This window comes from Pholis gunnellus (genome assembly GCF_910591455.1).
Source record: "Pholis gunnellus genome assembly, chromosome: 16".
In the NCBI taxonomy this organism is placed as follows: domain Eukaryota; kingdom Metazoa; phylum Chordata; class Actinopteri; order Perciformes; family Pholidae; genus Pholis; species Pholis gunnellus.
In genome coordinates, this window is record NC_136543.1 from 4,730,073 (window position 1) to 4,750,362 (window position 20,290).

At 44.7% G+C, this 20,290-nt stretch overlaps 2 protein-coding genes across 4 annotated transcripts; both read right to left on the reverse strand.

Annotated features, from left to right (window-relative positions):
• Window positions 1-39: 39 nt before the first annotated feature.
• eya3 (EYA transcriptional coactivator and phosphatase 3) lies at window positions 40-11,227 on the reverse strand. Its single transcript, XM_079176009.1, has 18 exons — window positions 11,115-11,227; window positions 8,998-9,102; window positions 8,502-8,551; window positions 8,234-8,328; window positions 6,995-7,075; window positions 6,838-6,892; window positions 6,330-6,439; window positions 5,628-5,713; window positions 5,016-5,193; window positions 4,687-4,856; window positions 4,397-4,480; window positions 4,213-4,302; window positions 3,896-3,954; window positions 3,600-3,760; window positions 3,200-3,314; window positions 2,807-2,928; window positions 2,584-2,684; window positions 40-1,849 (listed from the first exon to the last, which is right to left on the reverse strand). The coding sequence occupies exons 2-18, from the start codon at window positions 9,052-9,054 to the stop codon at window positions 1,769-1,771; spliced, it is 1,695 nt and encodes a 564-aa protein (XP_079032135.1). The 5' UTR covers window positions 9,055-9,102; window positions 11,115-11,227; the 3' UTR covers window positions 40-1,768.
• Window positions 11,228-13,458: 2,231 nt separating this feature from the next.
• Window positions 13,459-17,473, reverse strand: LOC306707924 (serine/threonine-protein kinase Sgk1; the record flags this gene model as incomplete). Of its 3 annotated transcripts, none has more annotated exons than XM_079175583.1 (13): window positions 17,345-17,473; window positions 16,766-16,841; window positions 16,033-16,096; window positions 15,894-15,934; window positions 15,730-15,787; window positions 15,540-15,623; window positions 15,297-15,428; window positions 15,088-15,200; window positions 14,834-14,957; window positions 14,625-14,720; window positions 14,370-14,525; window positions 14,166-14,255; window positions 13,459-13,623 (listed from the first exon to the last, which is right to left on the reverse strand). In XM_079175583.1, the coding sequence occupies exons 1-13, from the start codon at window positions 17,412-17,414 to the stop codon at window positions 13,459-13,461; spliced, it is 1,269 nt and encodes a 422-aa protein (XP_079031709.1). In that variant the 5' UTR covers window positions 17,415-17,473. The 3 variants fall into 3 exon arrangements, with proteins under 3 accessions (XP_079031709.1, XP_079031708.1, XP_079031707.1); XM_079175582.1 differs by having other exon boundaries at window positions 16,021-16,096; XM_079175581.1 differs by having other exon boundaries at window positions 16,018-16,096.
• Window positions 17,474-20,290: the final 2,817 nt, after the last annotated feature.

Sequence of the window (20,290 nt, forward strand, 5' to 3'; positions counted from 1 at the left end):
GCTGAATCTAATTTTACAGGACAAACGTGTTCAGTAATGTTTTTGGAAACTAAACTATGCATATTTTTTTTTTTTTTTGGTTAACGACCATTTTGACATTCAGTCGCATTAACAAAGCAATTCGGATTTTGTAGCAATAAGATGACGTGCATGAGTACTGAAATGTAACTCCACTGGTTTTGTCAGATTACACAACTATGTGTATCCTGCTCTCAGACGTTACAACTGTCTTCACTATGAGAAGAGGAAACCTCTTAAGTGACTGATCCTCCGAACAATATGAGACAATGGGCATCAATGTTAGAGCAAGTCTATAGTCCGGTGTTCATCTAAATGTAGTGCACATTTTAATCTGCATTTCCATTCACTACACTCTTGATATAAATCCCTCAGATTGTTTTTTTCCTCCAAAGAATTGTGACCAAGGTGCATCCTGGGCGATACATTTTACAGCATGGAAACAAACGGGTCAGTGCTCTCGGGTTGATAAATGATGTAACGGAGACACCGTTTCTAAACGACATATCCAAGATACGAACCGATATCGACATATCTGCAATAAGCCAGCATCGGTTGACGTATGGGTCTCGGTCTGAAAGGAAAAAGACGTCTAAAGGATCAGGAGCAACATGAATCAGGACATCCCGAGTGTTCATGAAGCTCTCTGACTTTACAGCAACATGTTAGCGGTAAGTGTGCAGCTCTGTGACCAATCCATGGGGGCCATCCTTCATATCTTCCTGCCTCTAGTTAGTTAGTCAGTCAGTCCCCTTGTGGGATTCAAAGGATGATAATAGTACAACAGCCGTGTTCTTTTAACCCACAACTCCCAAGATCCCAAATTCATACCACAAACTAATTCTGAGCAGATATACTCAAACCAGACAGTATGTAGTCTAAATGGAGTCAATTCTGGATAATACTCTCCCACAATGCAATGCACAAAGGAAACGAAAGTGAGAGAAACAAAAAGTTTAAATGTTGGCGAAACAGCTCCAGAGAGAGCTTGGAAAACAAAAATAAAGCGAATCTAAGAATTTATCTTTTGTGAAGTTCATCGTCGCATTTATTATGTAATTTCCTGCTCAGCGTAAAAAGTTTACGTATGTACTTTTTTTTTCACACATTACTGCTAAAAGTCGATTAGTATGCAGTACGTACTGCATTAGAAGGAATATGTAGAATGGATCTGGGACACAGCAATGGTGACCATAAGTAAGTCTTTGAACAACCCAGAGAGAGATTTTTTTTTTAACTAAATAAAAAGCTACAACGAATAAGAATGCCAACAAAACAACAATGAGCCTTTTGGTTGTTTAAAATCCAGAGAGGGAAATAAAAATGAAGAGGGATTGTTTTCACCGCGGGAGATTTTGCTACCAATGTAACCAAAAGAGGAGAAAAAGAAAAAAAATGGATGTCTTCCCTTCCGTGTCCAAATCAGTGCCAGTTTCATGGTGAGCTTAGCTGCCGTAGAGGAGGGAGCGCCAGGGCGTGAGGAACCTTCACTCGCCCATCCAGTCCGTCTCTGGCGGTCAGCTCCGACCCAAAGTCCACCTCAGTGCGTTGCCGTCACACACAAATACGCAGAGCGTCATAAATTGTCATGTGAGGGCAGATTTCTATAATATACGAGCGTCGTCTGTGGGGGGAGGGGGTGTAGGAGGCGGAGGGTTGTTGTCTCGCACAATGTCACTCTGCAGGCCGACGGGACGACCACCAGGGTTTGCTTCTCCCTTTGGTGTGCGGTGTTGGGACGCCGCCTCCTTTACAAGAAGTCCAGCTCCAGCGCTTGGTGCAGGGACACGAGGTCGCCGTGAGTGGAGATCCGCCAGAAAGGCATATTGTGCTGTGGACAGAGAGAGACGAACAGACCGTCAAGAGAGTGTTTCAGACTCTCAGACTGGAATTTTTTCCATTTGAATCATTTCAATAAACAAATGGCGATACGTTACAGTCTGGAACCAGGCGGCTAACACACAGGCACCGTAGTAGTTTAGCAGCCAAAGACAAACTTGGATCGATGATGATTTATTAAACTTTAAAACACTGTAAAACACCTTCGAGAGATGTGGATGCTAAACAAATAAAGTGAGAGCCACAGCATTGTGTTTGTACTGTTCTGAGGAAATGCAAACTGCCTACCGACTAAGGGCCTGTGTCCACATAGCAGGGTTTTTTTTTTTTTTTTTTTCTGAGCCTCCGGGTCTTTTGTCAATAATTCCCAATGAGGAGAGCGCAACAAGTTGAAAAATGCTGAACTTAAAAAAAAAAAAAGCGCTGGTGATGTCACTGTGGAAAATAAAGGGGACGCTTGTTTTGCCCGTCTGTCCTGAGCTTTCTATGTCGGACAGACACTATCACAACAAAGCCTGTTTGTGGGAACAGATCGGCTCTATAGAACAAATAGATGAAAGCAGCGGCTACCATACAACGGAGGTTAGAGTGGTTGTCAAGATATAGAAGCATTAAAAAAAAAAAAGAGCTTTAACATAAGTAAAGCGCTCCGATGAAGCGCTATGTGGCCCTAACGCACAAAGGCAGGCAGGCGTAAGGAGACGTGAAAACTTAAAAAACGCTCACCTGTTTCGCTGCAAACTCCTCGTCTCGACCGTCGCCGATCACCACATAAGTCACCTTCTTCCCAAAGCGAGAGACGATCCTCTCAAAGCAGCTCTCTTTCCCTGCGCGACAGGAAAACAAGAGATCATAAAAAGCAGCATTTTTAAACACGATTCCTCTCCTCTGCAGCAGTCGAGGAGAACGAATAATCGTGTCAACGGAGCGGGTTTTTTCCGATGCCTACCTATCTTGGTGGCGCTGTAGATGTTCTCGATGGGGAAGACGTCCCCCAGGCCGTAGAGCAGCACCTTCGCCAGAGCTGGAACCAGCTGGGTGGTGGTGACCAACACATTCATACACTTCCCCCTGTTGGCGGAACATCACACACACGTAGAAACATGCATTAACATATGTGGGCTATGAGATGAAACAGTGGCGAGGGTTGCATCATCCTCTGAATAAACATGGCCTTTTAAAGCTCATTCACTCGGGTCACTGAGACCTAAGCGGTTACTAAATGTGACGGCAATGTGTAAATAAAGCCGTCACTTGAATCTAATAAGCCACATGACTGCGCATGTTGCCGCAAGAGTGCGACCGGAAAGATATTCTCCAAAGTAATAACCTCCGCTCAGACCTGGACTGGATGAGCAGCAGAGACTTGAGTGCCGTGCAGAGCCACGCGTCCGTAACGTTCTCGATCTCAGACTGAAGCCGGAGAAGCAGCTCCCTCTTCATGGGACTCAACAGGCCTGAAAGACACGACACGCAGTAAGAAGACCACGAGGTGGAGACCCCAACACATATTGGACTGTGGAGCTAAATGTTGATGTTGTAACACGATGTCGTAATTCACTCGGCTGTTTTTCTCAGGAAAACAAAAGCACCCGAAAACGGGTCATTAAAAGCATGATAGGCAAGATGAAAGAAGAACGTCTGAACACTGTTTTACTGGAACTGAAGAAAGTGTTCATGAGCCACGGGTGTTTTCTTGTGTGCCGGTCGTTTCCAACTTCACGTAGGCAAAACAAACTCACCTCCAACGTTCCCTTTAAAGTTGCTGTAGATCTCTTTTAGCCGGCGGTAGCGGAAGGCCAGTTTCCGCATCCACTCCACGCCTCCCTGGACCCCCGTGGTGGTTCCTGATGCCCCTCCGCCACTGGAACCATTAAAGCCATCCGCCAAGAAGTTGTAGGTACTAAAGTGGAGAGAAAACACACCTGTGAATTGATTGGACGAGGGGAATAAAGCCTGCTTCAGAGTGATGACGTTAAAGTGTGCTTTAAGGCTAATACGTGTGTGAGATGAGGTCATTGCACTGTTTATAACACACCTCAGGTCCTGTCCATTGTCGTCAGAGGCAACGTCCTCAACATGGACTTGATCACATTCCTGAAACAAAACAATGACTTATTTTTTCGTTATGAACCCAGAGAGGCCAGCGTTTGGAGGAAACACAGCATTAAGCTGCCAAGTGATTGGTTGTGAGTTTAAAAGCATCCACATGACTAGAAGGAGAACTTCTAGTTAGTTTGATTTCCTCCAGAACTCAGAGAGTATACTGTTAGCAGTCGATTGACAACAAAGGGGGAGGTGTCTCATTGTCATTTTGACCGACAGACAAAGGTAGCTGAATGCCTCTCACTGTACCTCCAGGTCGTTGAAGAAGAGGTGAGTGTCTGCCAGCTCAAAGATCAGCTCCTCCATCTGCAAGCCCAAGTTCAGCACCGTCGCCGGGTCCTGAACGGACACAACGCAGACCCACAATAGAGTCAGCCTGCTTTCTATTTCATGCCGCGTGCTCGAACCTTTTGGCCATTTTACGGAAACAAACCTTGCCAAACTTCTGTGCGTAGGAGCCGGTGAGCAGTGAGTGGAATATGATGATGGTCTCATCCAGATCCCAGAGAAAGATGCGCTACGAGGAGGGAAAAGCAATATCACACTTTGTCTTTTCAAAATCATCATCATTTTTTTACAACTGACAGGAAACATTTACCACTAAATAATATTTTTAACCTGGTGATTTGTTGGGTTTTGACACTAAAGTGCCGCTAAGCTAAATGACAAACAAACAGCCATGTTTAAGTGCACAAAGAGGAGCTAAACTGCCGACTTGCTCACCTCCAGGTCGCTGTCGGCAGGCGGGGAGCTATCGGACCTCTTGCCCTTCCCTTTGGCTTTGCCGACAGAGTTCCTGCGTCCGACCTCGTCCTGATCTCTGGCTCCGGCGGGGACGCCCACGCTGGCAGGAAGGGCCGCACCTGCCGGGAGGTTCTCTGGTGGGGACGCATCTTAATGCAAGCAAGTCGGAAATCAGCACTAGAAGGACACATTTCTTCTGTTTTGTCTCAGACTAGCACAAGGATGCTGAACGGGATAACAGCCACCACAGTGAGATCTACCTCTAATGTTTAAAACACAACTAATGTCAATCAAAGTGCTGAGGTCACCTCTGGGAGGCAGCCCGGCTGAGGCGGCCTCCTCCGACTTCACGGCTGAATACCCGGCGGCTCCGGCGCCGGGGCCGTGGTCGTCGCTGCTGGGCAGCCCGGCGGGCACGTAGCTGGGAGGCAGAGCGTAGTACTGAGAGAACTGGTTCTGGCCCAGAGAGTTGTAGCCGCTAAATTCCTGGAGGAGATTAAAAACAAATGATTGTGATTAATATTACATATGAAATTGTTGAAGCCGAGATGTGTCTCTGTAATGATTGGGTTGCTCACGACGAAAAAATATCTGTGCCATGGTACAAAAAAAAAAAAAAAAGGGAACCCCTGGTATATTGCAAATATTATGACCTTTTCTATCAAATATTCTTTTAAGCATCACTGTGTAATTTCCTACCAGGAATATAGGAATTGGCCTGATGCATCACTTTTTAGTTTTTCTGCATGTTTGAGATCCATAACCTCAATTTTGGGAATTTTTAAATCGCTCTAAAAGATGGAATACACTTTGGGGTGCCGGATGTTTAATTCATAAAAGGTTATCTTCTTTCATGCCGCACTGATGGGCATGAGAACAATCACGGAGACACTTTGAGGAACACTTGACGTCCTCCTGACCTGGTGTGCCGCTGTGGTGGAGGTTGTGGTGGCAGCCGTAGCCGACGGGATGCTGGAGTACACACTGGATGTTGTGAAGCTTGAGCCTGGAGACAGAAAGAGGTCAGCTAAAACAGTGCCAGAGGGAAAATTAAATAAAGTATTTGAAAACAGCATTTGAGGTGATGAGCAACAAGAGAGGAAGACAGAGCTGTGCCACCGCAAGATCTTTGTGTTTCAGCGCTTCTGGTGTTTGCAGAGGGTGTGACAGCGCTGTCGTGTGAGTCAGAGTGAGGTTGCAGCTTGCCTTGGTATGAGTAGTGCAGCTGGGCTGGCTGGGTTGAGGTATATGCGGTGCTGAAGCTGAGAAACCCAGGCTGGCCACCAGAGGGCGCCTCAGGCAGCCCTGTCTCTGTTTTAATGCCTGGCCACATAGCACCTGAAGATGACAGGAGAGCAATGGAAGCGGAGAATGAAAGAGGCAGCGGGGGGGACGAGTGGACGACGGGGCAAAAGTTAAGAAACCGGGTCCTTCAGGTTGAGGTGTGGCCGTTTAAGCAGAGATTTAAAAAAAAAAGAAGCAAAATCTGATTCCGACAGCGCCAAAGCACAGTAAGGCCTCTAAAGCAGAGTGACACAAAAAAGGTGTGATCCTAGCTTTTTTTTTTTTTTAGTGAGCAGACAGTGTTAAAATAGGCTGTTAGGGTAGGAGCGGGGACCAACCAAAGGGCGGGAGGCCGTAGGTCTGGCCGGTCTGGGGGAAGGCCGAGTACACGGCGGACTGGGCCAGCGGAGGATAGGCCACCTGGTTGGTGTATGACGTCACTGCCGGGCTGAAAGAAAGACAATCAGTGTTTTAAAAAAAAAACCTGTTAGGGCTCAAAGCTGTGTTCTTACATGTACTGATGCACACAATTTGATTGGCAAAAGAAGCAACACAAAACCGGTATATTCCTCACTGAAACATTTGATGTTTAGTCACACATTTACGTCATAGGAATGAGCTGCAAATCCCCTTTAAAGCAGCAGCTAATACTGGGGTGTAAAGGTGTTGCTTACAAATACGGCCTGGAGGTAACTGAGGAACACTGGAATAATATAGTGTAGGAGAGCCAGACTAAATCTGGTAGAAGAACGGCAAAGTTGAAATGTAGTCTAAACGTCACCATCTTAAATCTGCGTAACATTACAGTGTGGTACATGATAAGATGTTCGCATGCAGCGTACTCACTTGTTTCCCTGATAGACCTGTTGGCCGTATTCGGATGACCCCGTTGAGTCTGCGCCTGTTTAAAAAAAAAATAAGACAACACGGCTTCAGTTCAACAGACACGTCGCATTCAGCTTTCTTCTTCTTTAAAAGACCTTGAATGTGCTTCTGTTCGTACCCGAATGTGCATACGAGTTCATGGGGTTGCCGCATGCTTGAGTTGCCGGCCCTCTGTCCGCGTCAGACTGCTCCTGATCACCTGCAATCACACATAGTCAATATCTTCCAGGCATGGGGGGGGGGGTAAACCAAAAGGTGAAATTCTAGTCTGTCAGCTACATAGAGCCACTGTTAGAAAAATAGAATAATCTGAGATTTTGAGATGAAGTCATAATAGTTGCAATAATTGGTTGCATGTTTCAGCATTCCCTGCGTAGTCACCGTGACCTCACCCATCGGCCGTGGGCTACGGTTTCAAAGACTAAAGTTTGGCATCCTGGCTGTCGCCATCCTGGTTTTTGGCCGTCGCCATCTTGCTTGGTTGCAACCACAAGTGACACGACAGGGTGGAGCCAAGTACAACCAAATGCTGAATAAGACATTTTTAGACTACAGTTGTAGCACACAACTCCCAGACCGGACAACGCTGTGGTAGCGACCTGTCAATCAAAAAGGTAGCCCCGCCCTAACGCATACCCTGCTTCGTGGACAATTTTATTTAATTCATATTTGGAATGAGGAGTGACGTAGTAACGCTGTATACGACTCTGGTAGCGGCAGCGACCTGTCAAATCACAGTAATCCCGCCCTAAAGCATACCCGGCTTTATGGTTCATTTGACCCTAAATGGACCACAATGTACTGAATGAACATCATGCTGTATTGAAGAAGACTTGAAACTAGAGATTGAGACCATAAACTCATGTTTACTGAGGGAATAAATCAAGTGAGTCTCATAGACTTCTATACAATCAGACTTCTTTTTGCAACCGGAGGAGTCGCCCCCTGCTGATTATTAGAAGGTTTAAGTACCGTCTCTTTACTCCATGATTTCCCACTGAAAGCCTAGGGGAAGCAACTTTGAGCTGCAGAGGTGGTGAAGTTGACATTTTTGTAGAAAATAAACCACACAATGGTGAGATTTATACCTGATCAGAAGTGTTTTCAGTTAGTTTAACTTTGTTGATGAAAAGATGCTTCTCTAAAACGGTGTCTCATCCAGAGACCAGAGTCCCAAACAGGGTTGTGTGTGTGTCACATGGCCTGAGGGGAATACTACCGTATCAGCAGAGCAATAAAGTAATGCACAGCAGACTAGAGGGTAGGTCGATTTTTCTTGAAATACTACGACTTTGTCATTAAATAACATAATGTCCTAAAGCCTTGCTTTAAGAACAGTGCTGTCACATGTACTTACCTGGATCAAGCTGGGCTGTGGACAGGGCAGAGTAGGAGCTCTCCTGCTCTGATGAGCCCAACACTGCAGCTGGACTCCTATCGTCACCTAAATTACTGAACCAGCAAAAAGAATCCGTTCAAATTATAGATTTTCTGCTGGCAACAATCTACTGTGTAAAATCCTTTCTTTAATAAATAGTTAATTCAAAACTTTTTTCCATCAGAATGACGAGGCAGCACTTTCAAACACATAAAAGATGAGATGTCAGATGTCAGCGAAGACCAACCTGGGCTCTTTCTCCAGTCCACCGTCGATCTCAAGCCTCGGCTTCTTTGTCTGCAAACACACGAGTTCACAGAGAAAGGTTTGCACTGGGAATTCTACTTCCTGTGATGTGCATCTTTTTATTCCCTCTAGATGATTAACCATGAAGTCAGATCAAATAAACATAAAACCAAGCCACCGAAGCTCAATAAAAAAAAAACAACACAATATTACAGTTGTCCTTCAGAGTTGTAGGCATTCTTTCGTGGGGTGTTTCATGTTTTATTTTACGACACAAACAAATTTGCTCTATAGAATCTAAAAAAAACTTGACATCAGTACATCAACTAAATATTGTGGATAAACACTGAACCACAACAATAAAATATGATAAGCTGTGAAAAACCGATGCTTCAGCTGTGATACAGAATCACAGTGAAACCATTTTTTGCATCTTAAATTAATAATAAAAAATAAATAACTTTGGTGACGTCTGGCGTCATCGTGTGCGCACTCACCGGCAGCTCGGGCAGCTCCTGCGAGTCGACCATCTCTGCGGCGGAGCGACCCGACATGTCTGCGCGCTCAGCCTACTCTCTGCACCGGGAGAGGTGGTCCGGACCCTGCTTCACCCGAGCAGCAACAGTAACAACAAGAACACACGGAATAAATGGAGGGACAAGCCTTATGTAGTGCTGCCGACGCGTGACTCTCCCCCCTCCTCGTTTATCATAAATGCACAACAATGCAGCCGCCGCTTATCGCGTGTTTTATCAGCGACACGGGGCTCCCTGGTCTAAGACCCCCCCCCCCCCACCCCAGCACGAGCGTGTTCACTGCGGGGATTAAGGAAGCGTGCCACTTTACATGTGACCTAACCTTCGCTCAACGAAAACATATTCTCCAGATGCATTAACTGCTCAGGTGCAAGCTGTCGTATCGGTGAGATCAGCCCGAGTCGGGATAACATCTATCCTCGTTTTGTCCGCCGCTCGCCCAACCGGCCTTTTACCTAACTGATAAAATGTCAAGCTTGTATAAGTGAACTAAAAAATAAAAGGAGTAACGTTTGAAGGGAACGAAGGCCACGTGTGGATGTACCGATAGCAGCTCAACTCGCATACATTTGGATTTGAGATATTTCAAGGTTCCGAAAAGTAAAAAATAAATAAAGATAATCTACATTTCCTCAGCTGCACTGACCCCAAAACATATTGTGCTCTCACAATATTTTTTAATAATATGCATTGCTCATTCATTTCTCAAACCGGTTCATAAACACTGCTGCTGCTGCTTTGTCCGTTTGTTATGATCGCAGCTTTCTGCCACCTGTAACAGGGCCGCTCGTGTCACGTGGAGGGGACACGCCTGAGTCGGAATAAATTCTCATGTATTTGACAGAAACAAATCGGAAACATCTAATGTTCACGATGTTATTTAATTTATTGATATTTTACTGAAAGCTGTTCTGGGAAGACTCGTTTCCATATAATAACTGAGTTCAGGATCTCAGTGACTAGAAATCGACTAGAGATCAGTTACAAATACAGATAATATTCATTTAATTCTACTCTTTATGAGAGTTGAATTGGTTGATTGTCTGCTAAATAATCTTATATTTGAGGCAATAGCTAATCTGAAATACTCTAGGTTAGGGTAGCAATAAATTCCAACTGATCACTATATATGTATGTTCCCTATAAATAAGATAGTCTTTTCCAGACTATTCCATCATAGTCGTATTTTAAATCATTACCAGGAAGTCTTCAAATGACGTCTGCTCTTTAGTTACATATAAATCTAAAAAAGGAGGCTTGTTTATACACTGAGATTAACATCATTCCTCATTGTTTGCAGATTACAAATATACATCTCAGATGGAGACAAATATTGTTGACACCACTGTTTCATCCAACACCCATGTTTCCGGTATTGTTTGTCCTGCACACTGCAAACTAGAGTAAAACAAACAAGCACAGCAAAGCATCCACTCAAGGTACAGTTCCTATTCATGACATCTGCTAATGTTAGCCGACAACCGTTACGTTAGCTGAGTCCAGCAAATAACCGGGGACGGTCTGAGTGAAGGTGAAGTCTGACATCTCACCAACTCCTGGAACACAGCGGCTCGTTTATCTTTATCTTTGAAAGGTTGGAACATAATCTGTAAATACATGCAGCTAGATGTTGGCAAATAATACTAACCGATACCGTGAGCGACTGTGGCAACGGGCACTAATTAAGCGTAGCACCCCAGCATTTAGACGGTACCGCGCAAGCTTCCCAACAGCAGCGTTAGCTTACCAATGTTAGCAGACAGAGTCGCTCTGCTCACACGCTTTACTCTCAGTTCTAACAGAAACACTAAGTGTCACGCGCTGTCGATATTACATGCATATTAGCTCACGTGTCTGGGGCCAATGGTGGTTAAATAACTAAGCTGGTTTTGAGGGGTACTTAGTTTGGCCCGGGCATGAAAGTTTTCCGCTCCAGAGATTAGTCGGTTTCAGCAGCCATTGGAGCGGGTGTTGAAATGGCATCGTGTGAAAGCATCTCACTCCCGCTGCACCCAACTGAGAAGCTCATCGCAACATAAACACTCCCGACACACCAAAATGATGAAACCCAGTCTTACCATTGAAGGGGTGAACGAGAAACGCTTTTATCTAAGCGCCTTCAATTTAATCCACAGTGTCAAGCTTTGTCTGTTGTTAGGGAGCACTATTTTGCAGGAAGTTTTCGTTGCTGGGCCTACTGCGCATGTGCGGAATGTTCATTCACAGGAGTCCTTTCTTTCTTTGGCGCGACGGGGGACGACAGGTGTGGCGATGTGTCAACACAGGTGAGAGAAAAGACTGCAAACATCTGTTATTTGAACAGATGAACCCTCTTGTTGAATGTTGTCAGGCAGCTTACATAATTATAAATGCACGTTAATATCAAACCGTAGAACGTGTGTAGAAAAATAGTTGTTAATCAACGAGTTTAGCTAATTTTAAGCTAGCTGAATGTATATATTTATAAGTATACATATATGTGTATGTATTTATACAGATATATTTACTTTTTGTATATTTACTTTTTGTATATATTTTGTAGCATAAAAGTAGCATCAGCAGAATTAACAAAAACAGCACACTTCCCTTGATTTTAGAGAATTTATTTGCCATTTCTGACACAGATTACACAATTCAATATTTCAGTTGATCATGTAAATTAACTTCTTTTACACAGTAGCAGTGGCATGAAAATAAATATACAAAAAAAAAATACAAAACATAAAAGTTATACTTCCAAATATGGAAGAAAATGATCTAGAACTGTGCGTTGCCTTATTTTTGTATTCTTTTTTTTTTTTTTAAACTTTCAGCAGGCTTGAAAATCCACTCTGTATGCAAACGCCTAAAATATGGAGACTCATTGCGGCAAAACAAAGTCATGAACAATCTCTGTTTGAGTGAAGATACTCGCTTAATACCTTAATGAATATCGGATCATAAATTACAACTAACACGTCTGCTAAAAGAGATTAAATGATCATTATTCTTTTGGAGTTACCAAGATTTTATTGCACTTACCAGAAACATAATGCAGTAGGCCAGTGGCTTAACACTGATGGGGAAAAGCCAGTGCCTGTGCCACAGTGGTTCTTTTTGTCAAGTTAATGAAGCACGTTCTTTCTACACATTATTCTCTAGATAAGGGACATAGGTGTTTGGGGAAAAGAGATATGTACATACAGTAAATATGGATCAGGCCGCCTTGGACAGGCACAAGACATTCACAGTTCCTCACTACATGATGCATAAATACAAAAAAAACCCCATTTGTAATCACAGATTCTGTAGTTTGTCTGGAGTGTTTGCCTTAAAACAGCAATCACTTGAATTTAAAAGGAGTTTGATATACAGCAAATGCCATCATTGATGTGGGCCTGTTATTGCTGGTTGAACTCTGTTTCGCACTCTGATCATTAAGAGACGTGTGTGTGTGTATATATATATATATATATATATATATATATATATATATATATATATATATATATATATATATATATATATATATAGAGAGAAACATTTACCAATATTTGCAGAACTTTCTGAGAAGTAAAGAGTGAATGTTTGTAAGTTATTAAAACAAGGAAAACAGTTTGCTTTAGCAATAAAATATACGTAACATTTCTTCTACACAGTACAATAAAACTTTGATCTTTACTATTTGAGGACAAACCGGTCAGAAAAGGTGTTTGCGTTAAAGCGTGCCACAGCCTACGGTTTGGTCCAAGTGTCACTTATTGGCGTCAAACATTGAAATGCCAGTCTTCCTTTGTCCAAAGCGGAGATATGAACCGAGGAGCGGAAAGATATGAAGCCGTCTAATCCAAAGTTGCTGATGCTTTAAAGCGGAACGTCGCACTTTTCTTGACCCTTGTTTCCTTCAGTGCAATTGAGCATTGGACACGAAATAAAGTCTTTGTAACATACGCAGACATGTAATGAAGGCATTAACCTTAACGGCTAGCACCCCGGTCAAAAGTCCCAACAAGTTATTGTGGTTTTTGATAAAGCCGGCTCTCGCCAAAACGCCGCCGCCGCCGCCGTCCTAACTGCCTTTTCGGAACCTCAGGCACTTCTCACGTCACCTCATCAGTAGCTGTGAGAGTGATGTTTGATGAACCCAGAGTGCATCCACACTTGGCACACATGTTTTATAGTCGTGGGCGGCTGAGGCAGAAGAGTAGGACCGGTGATGGCGTGACATGAGAGTCCCCCTCTGCACACTTCTCATGCTCAGATCCCTCAAGATCTCCATTGGTATTCATGTCCATTTTGTCAGTTAGATCCTCTTCTCAGGCTCTGTAACGTCCCTCCCCCCCCCCCGGCTTCTCCAGTGTGGTCCCTCTGTCAAAAAAAATACGACCCTCAATCCAACTCGTGTCCTGTCTCTTGCGAGTTCCCAGGCGGAGCTGCCGGCGCTCACATGAAGGAGTGGCCCGCCGGCGGGCCGTAGGAGAAGCCCGGGAACGCTCCGGCCGCCTCCTTGACGCTGCTCGACACGGTCAGCGAGTCGTTGCACAGAGAGGAGGAGACGGGCAGGTGGGTGAACTCGGGGTCGAAGTGTCGCAGGTCTGTGGGGCCGCTCTGTGAAACCGAGAGAGAGGGGGACAGGAATTAGAAACGTGTTCTCAGGGATAAAATGTCAAGACACTTCTGGATGTTCACCGTCATGCATTATACTACAGTATTCTGGTTATAGGTTGATTGTTTGAGTTGTTGATCATGCAAAAATGCCATGGAACCACACTGGTTATAGTGAAACGGTGGATTAATTCATCGACAGACCAACTCGGCTACAATCAGTTATTTTTAAGCATAAATGGCTATAATTTAGTGTTTATCTTCTCAAATGTGCATATTTTCTGTTTTCCTTTGTCTCCTATGAATATAAACATGTCGTTGTTTTGGACTGTCGGTCAAGACATCACTATGGGAAACTGAGGGGCATTTGTCATTCTCAGCTGACATTTTATGGACCCAACAGTGAGATAACTTGCCCCCCGTATATGACTGAGACTTGTTTTGGGACAGTTGGCTCTGGGAAACTGTAGGTATTTCCGCCTATTTCCTGACATTATATCGACACGAGGACAAGCCATCAGTTGCGGCCTCGAGCTTGAACTCACCACTGAGGGGATGAACGGAGGCGTGATCGTCTTGGCCATCAGGTCCTCCCAGTTGATCGGCGAGAAGAAGGAGTGGAACTTGAGTTCAAGCTGGAGGGGAAACGAAAATTCTAGATGAGCATATTGACACGCAAACAAGCATCACGGACCTCTTGCCGGGGTCTCTATGTCAAATGATCTCTGGGCTCAGCTGTGCTCACTCACAAAGTCATCCTTGACCCCCAGCCTCTTGGTGCGGTCCTTCTGCAGGAGCCCCTCCAGCAGCTCCCGGCCTGCGTTCGACACGTTGGGCTTGAGCACGGGAGACTTGTGCAGGATGTTGTTGTACATCTCGGCTGTGTTGCGACTGTAGAACGGAGGCTGTAAAGCAAAAGAGACGACAACACATTAGGTTTATTCGATATATAAAACAAGCCGTGGAGTTGCACCAAGAGCCGCAAAGTCACAGATTTCACGTACAAGTCCGTAGAGCATCTCGTAGAGCACCGATCCCAGACACCACCAGTCCACCGTGCGGTCGTACGCCTGCTTCTGGAGCACCTCGGGGGCCAGGTACTGAGAGGAAAGCAACAAGAAGGCGTCAACCCACGTCTGACAGTTCTAATTTGTTGGTGGAGTCTCTGTATTGATTGTAATGCTGTATGAAAGTCTAGAGATTAGTTTTGTACCTCTGGCGTCCCGCAGAAGGTTGTCGTCGTGCCGTTGTCTGTGAGGCCTTCTTTGCAGAGGCCAAAGTCTGTGAGGACAATATGTCCCTGTGAGTCCAACAGGATGTTTTCAGGCTTCAGGTCCCTGTTAAGAAGAAGAAGAAGAAGAAAGTTAAAAAAATAAATAAAAGTGACTGCAAAAATGATTCCTATAAACTTCCTTCAGCGCAGATGTACAAATGCCCACCAGGGGGCGCCGTAGGATCGCTCATTACCTGTACACAATGTGCAGGGAGTGGAGGTAGCCAAGTGCACTTGCTATTTCAGCAGCGTAGAACCTGGCTCTGGGCTCCAGGAAGATCCTCTCTCTCTGGAGATGGTAGAACAGCTGGAGGGGAAACAGACACATCTGTCAGCATCGACTTGGAAATAAATACGCCCATTTTCCCACCTTGTTTCTCAGTGTTGTGAGATCTTAACTCACCTCCCCGCCGTTGACGTAGTCCAGGACGAAGTACAGCTTGTCGGTGGTCTGGAAGGAGTAGTGCAGCCCCACCAGGAAGGGATGCTTGAGGTTCTTCATCAGCACGCTGCGCTCAGCCATGATATGCTTTTGCTGGAGGGAATATGTAGATGTTAATACAACGCCGTAGTCGCCACAATGACGTCTAACATTAGCAAAACGGAAGGAATGTGGATTGGGGTTTAACTCGCAGTGAAAACACACCTCTTTCTTCTTCATGATGATTTTCTTCTGCAGCACTTTGACTGCATAGTATTTGGCGGACTCCTTGTGCCGAGCCAGCAGAACCTGTTAACAGAGCAAACATTTGCATCGGTGTCGGCGTCGCAGCGTTTACAGGTGTGAGAAGACGAGAGAAGTTGGCTGTACGAAAAGAGAAGTCCGCCAGACTCACCTTTCCAAAGCTGCCTTTGCCGATGATTTTGAGGTAGTCAAAATCACAGGGCTTGATCCTGATGAAGAGAGACAAACGCAGGATTAGGATTCTGGTTGTTTTGTGTATATGTTTTACAAAATGTGCTCCATTTAAAATGGACAGATTTTAATGTGGCTACTTACTGAGTGTCCTCAGCCAGTGAACTTCGTGAATTTAGGCACATCTGGAAGATATGAAATGTATAAGTACATTGACATATTTTGGAAAGAAAGTGAGTCAGATAGTCAGTAAACAGTGTCCGCTTACCAGACTTCCAGGAAGTTGGTCATCTTCGCCCTCCTCGTTTTCATTCTCATCGATCTTCAGGAAGTTGGCAACTTCAACGCTGGGAAAAACAAAAACACAGATCTGGTTAGAAGATGAATTTTGATATCAGCTATGGCACTTTTACAATATGAGCCAGATCACACGATCCAAAGCGGGTTTGTGTAGCTGAAAAGCTGAGCGGATGCTCCCTAACAGGCCACGCGCGGCGGTCTGAAACATCCAGACCAAAATAAACTTAAGCTGCTGACCCATGACGGGGAGTGTTTCTGCGGTCCAGATCAGACACCCCCCCCTTTTCCCCTCTGGAGCATCTGAAGGGAGACAGGTTGTTGTTCCTTCTTATCTCCACAGCACCTGACTCCAAATTGAGAGTCCAGGATGTGCGACGGGACGAGCCACGCATCATGTCATAACTGAATTACCGGTTTATCCCCGTCTAGGGGACAGAAGGGATTTGGCCCGGAAAGGTGATTAGGCAGTGGAGAGGTTGTTCGTCATGAAAGGACTATTCTTGCACCTGGCTCCTTGGACCCAGATTATGCTTTACACAGGATGTCCTGCCAAACTCAGGTAGCTGATTGGATTGGCCGGGGCACCCTGACCATGAATTAAACACCAGAGCCAGGGCTGACCCAGAGATGCCCCTGTAGGCTTGTGACTCGATTAAACGCCAATGTTCCATCCCAAATCTAACATATTGGATTATACTTTGAATACAAACACTCACTGTTGGCAGATATGTGGGGTAGACACCAGCTTCTGGATGAAGTCATTCAACCCCATTTTTCTCTCCTTGATGAAAGCTGTAAAGAGAGAGAGAGAGAGAATGGAAATAATGAATGTCAGCATCAGTGTCATTCACCACACATTGATGCACATAGGTTTGTGTCTCCCGTTAGAGAAGGACATATCAGAGTTGGAGCTGTAATCCGCTGTTCCAAATGTCGTGTTGTATGGTACAGGCGTGCATGTTGTGCACGGATGGACCTCTAATGCTGCGGGCTTATAGGTTACGCAAGCACTTGGGTCACTCATTCTGATACCGACAGAGGTATTTTCCATCCTAGATTCTCATTGCGCCGCAAACGTGACAATTCAAGCCTGATTTCTTATCATTTTATTGTGTTTATTTCTAGAAAATTCTGTCAAAGTAGAACAAAAAAACAACAACGCACTTTACAATCAGGTTCTAATCCATCTCCGGACAGCCGTTTGTCTTACTAATCACTCACGTGCAAACTAAAAACGTCTACTTGGCTCCACTAATCGACACACACGCAGTCGTGATGATTGATTGAGTGCTCACCGGTGAGAACCGTGACGATCCCCCTCATCTTGCAGTAAGTTAGATCACATCCAGCTTCAGTCACCTCCATGGTTACCGGTTGACAAAAATATCCAATAAAAGAAACCAACAACCAGGAAGAACAAACAATAATAGTCCCCGCGCGATCCTTCAGCCGTCAGTAGTTGTCACGACCGACCGTGAAAACCAGCAGAGCTCAACCTGCCGCGCGCCGCTCTCAAATGCCGCTGCTGCCCACACAGCGCGAGCCAGCTAGTTTATATATACGGAACACGTGGTACTTTTAAAAAAAGGCGACGCCCCCCTGTTTTTTTCCTTCTCACGTCACCCGCGTTACTATGGTAACTGCGTGACATCACGGGATTCCGCTGCAGCCATATTCTGCCTGACGAGGAGAGCTCACTGCAGAGGAGGTGAGAGGAAGCACTCCCCCTCCTCCTCCTCATCGTGTTCTCTCAATGGAAATCTCCACTGACTGTGATCACCCATACAAAAGGGATTAAAGTCATGTTATTAATAGGGGGGGGTGCAATCACACGAACTGCAATCACACTCTGGTACAACATGTGCAGCGTCTGGATGCTCCCTGCAGTCCTTTTATTTTGAAAGGACATGGAGAAAAATCTATGTCACGATTGCTGCATTTAAGCTGCTTGCAACTGCTGCAGTTTCTGCCCCCGGTGCTCCGCGTACTAGGCTACAGGCTATGAAATGCAAAAAGAAAAATAAACAACGCCGCGTGACATAACCCCGCATATTTTAAATCCGTGCATTTTCCACAAACCGCCACATGCTTTGTATTCTTAAAAATGAGTGGGTCTCGGCGGCTGGCGAGGTCAAGGTTACAAAGGTGACTTGGCGCGGCGGCATTACGTAAATTCTGAGAATTTGACCATGATGTCATGCTGGTCTAAGCCGAAGCAGTGGTCGTCCAGCTGTCACAGATGTGGTCCACTGACCCTATACGTTACATAACTGTGCCATAATGCAGATGTACTGCCTGAGGAGAGAGAGAGTCACAAAGAAAAGTTTCCAGTGAGCGGGAGTGATGTCTTTATGTTCTGATGAAATTGTGATCAGTCGCAGAGCAATTCTTGCTTTTGAATGACCATCTATTAGTGTTTTATCTTATTTTACTTCACTGTACATCAGAGAGAAATATTGTTATTTTTTTCTACAATTATTAACTGCTTTAAATAGATTCATGTTTTACCCACAAAATATGATGAATCGTTATCAGAGGTAAAATTACAAGTTGATTAATGGGTTAGATTCAAACTATTTTGATCGTTGGTTAATCATTTTAATCTTTTTACAAGCAAAAATTGAAAAAAGGCCAAACATTCTGTCTCCAGCCTCTCGAAAATCAGGATTTGCTGCTTCAACTGAATTTCTTTGGGGTTTGGACTTTTGGACTTGCTTTTTGCTCGAACAACGATAAAATATCTTGATGACCTCTTCACTGTTTCACTACAGATATATCCATAATTAAAAAAAAAGATCTTGAGGCGCAGCCCTAATTGTTATGAATGAAACTGTAACGGCATATGAAATAGTTCAACAAGCCTCTCACTGACTAAGTAGTAGTGTAGTACTAGTAGTAGTAGTAGTAGTAGTAGTAGTAGTAGTAGTAGTAGTAGTAGTAGTAGTAGTAGTACTCACAGGGTCGTTTTCTTTTCATTCGTGAGTGATTTTACTGGATTTTACTTGATGATGTCATTTTGCTGATAATACTTTACTTGAGTCATCATTTGAAATTCTGACTTTTGGCTATTCTCACACTGGTGTTGGTTATTTTTTATTATTTTCATTAGCAATTCATCTGCTGAATATCTTTTTGATGAATTGGTTAATCCTATTGTAATAATAATAAATCCCCCAAATATATGTCAGAAAATAGTGAAAAATGCTAAATCATTTCTCAAAGCTGACGTCACCAGATGTCCCGTTTTTTGTCCGGCCAACGTTCCAATACCCAACGTTATTTAGTTTATCCTAAAATTCAACAAAGAAAACTATCAAATCAGCAAATGTTTGTCATTTTCAAAGGATTATTCGATTAACAAAAGTTTCGATATAGTGAATTATTTACTCGAGGATCTGAGTAGCCTATACTTGTTCCACCCCATGTGAAAAAGCACCTGCTTCAGTCCTCAGAGACTCATTCATCTGTCAAAGGGAAACTCCTGGGTCTCGTCCCCAGTTTGACATGTGACAGTCCTGCATGATTTAGAGGAAGTGAGCCTTCACAGGACCGGTCGTTCTTCTATCGGGGAAAGAGGAAGTGCCTTATCTGTGGCAGAACCCAGCACAGTGTCCTGTCCTACTCGGCTTCAGCTCCATTTTCTCACAGCAACGCACCGGATCCCATCGCATGGCAGCGACACCTCTCACCGGGCTTTGAGTGAGGCCCTCTCCTCAGAGAAACCTGGTCTTACTCTGAATTATTCAGGTGTGTCGTCGTGTCATCGTCTCTGGTGACATGTGGGAGGGAAAAAAAACCACGACTCGGGCAGTTCCCCATCGAACAGCGTCATGCTGTGTTTGATTTGCGTTATTTCTGTTGTGATGGAACAAGACAGTCAGGTGCTGCGGAGCAAAACACAGCTGGTTGAGGAGGTGTTTCCCCCCTTTTTCTACACAATGTCTTTATGAGTGAGAAGTGTGAAACGAATCTCACACGCACGTCGGTGTCGTTCCTGTTATGATAAAGACAGATTATCTGTCCCGTGGAGGTTGAGCAATTGAACCGAACACGCATTAGAGATGTCGGTTCCTCTGTGACTGTCTCTCCAGGGCCAGGTTTTATTTAGCACCTTCACAAACGGGGCCCCCGCTTTCCATCGCCCCGTCCGGCCACGTGATCGATGCCGAGCAGACGGGCAGCACTTCTCGTGTGAGTCACCTGCCAACAGACCTGGTGAAAGCCTTTCCAAACACTCCCCG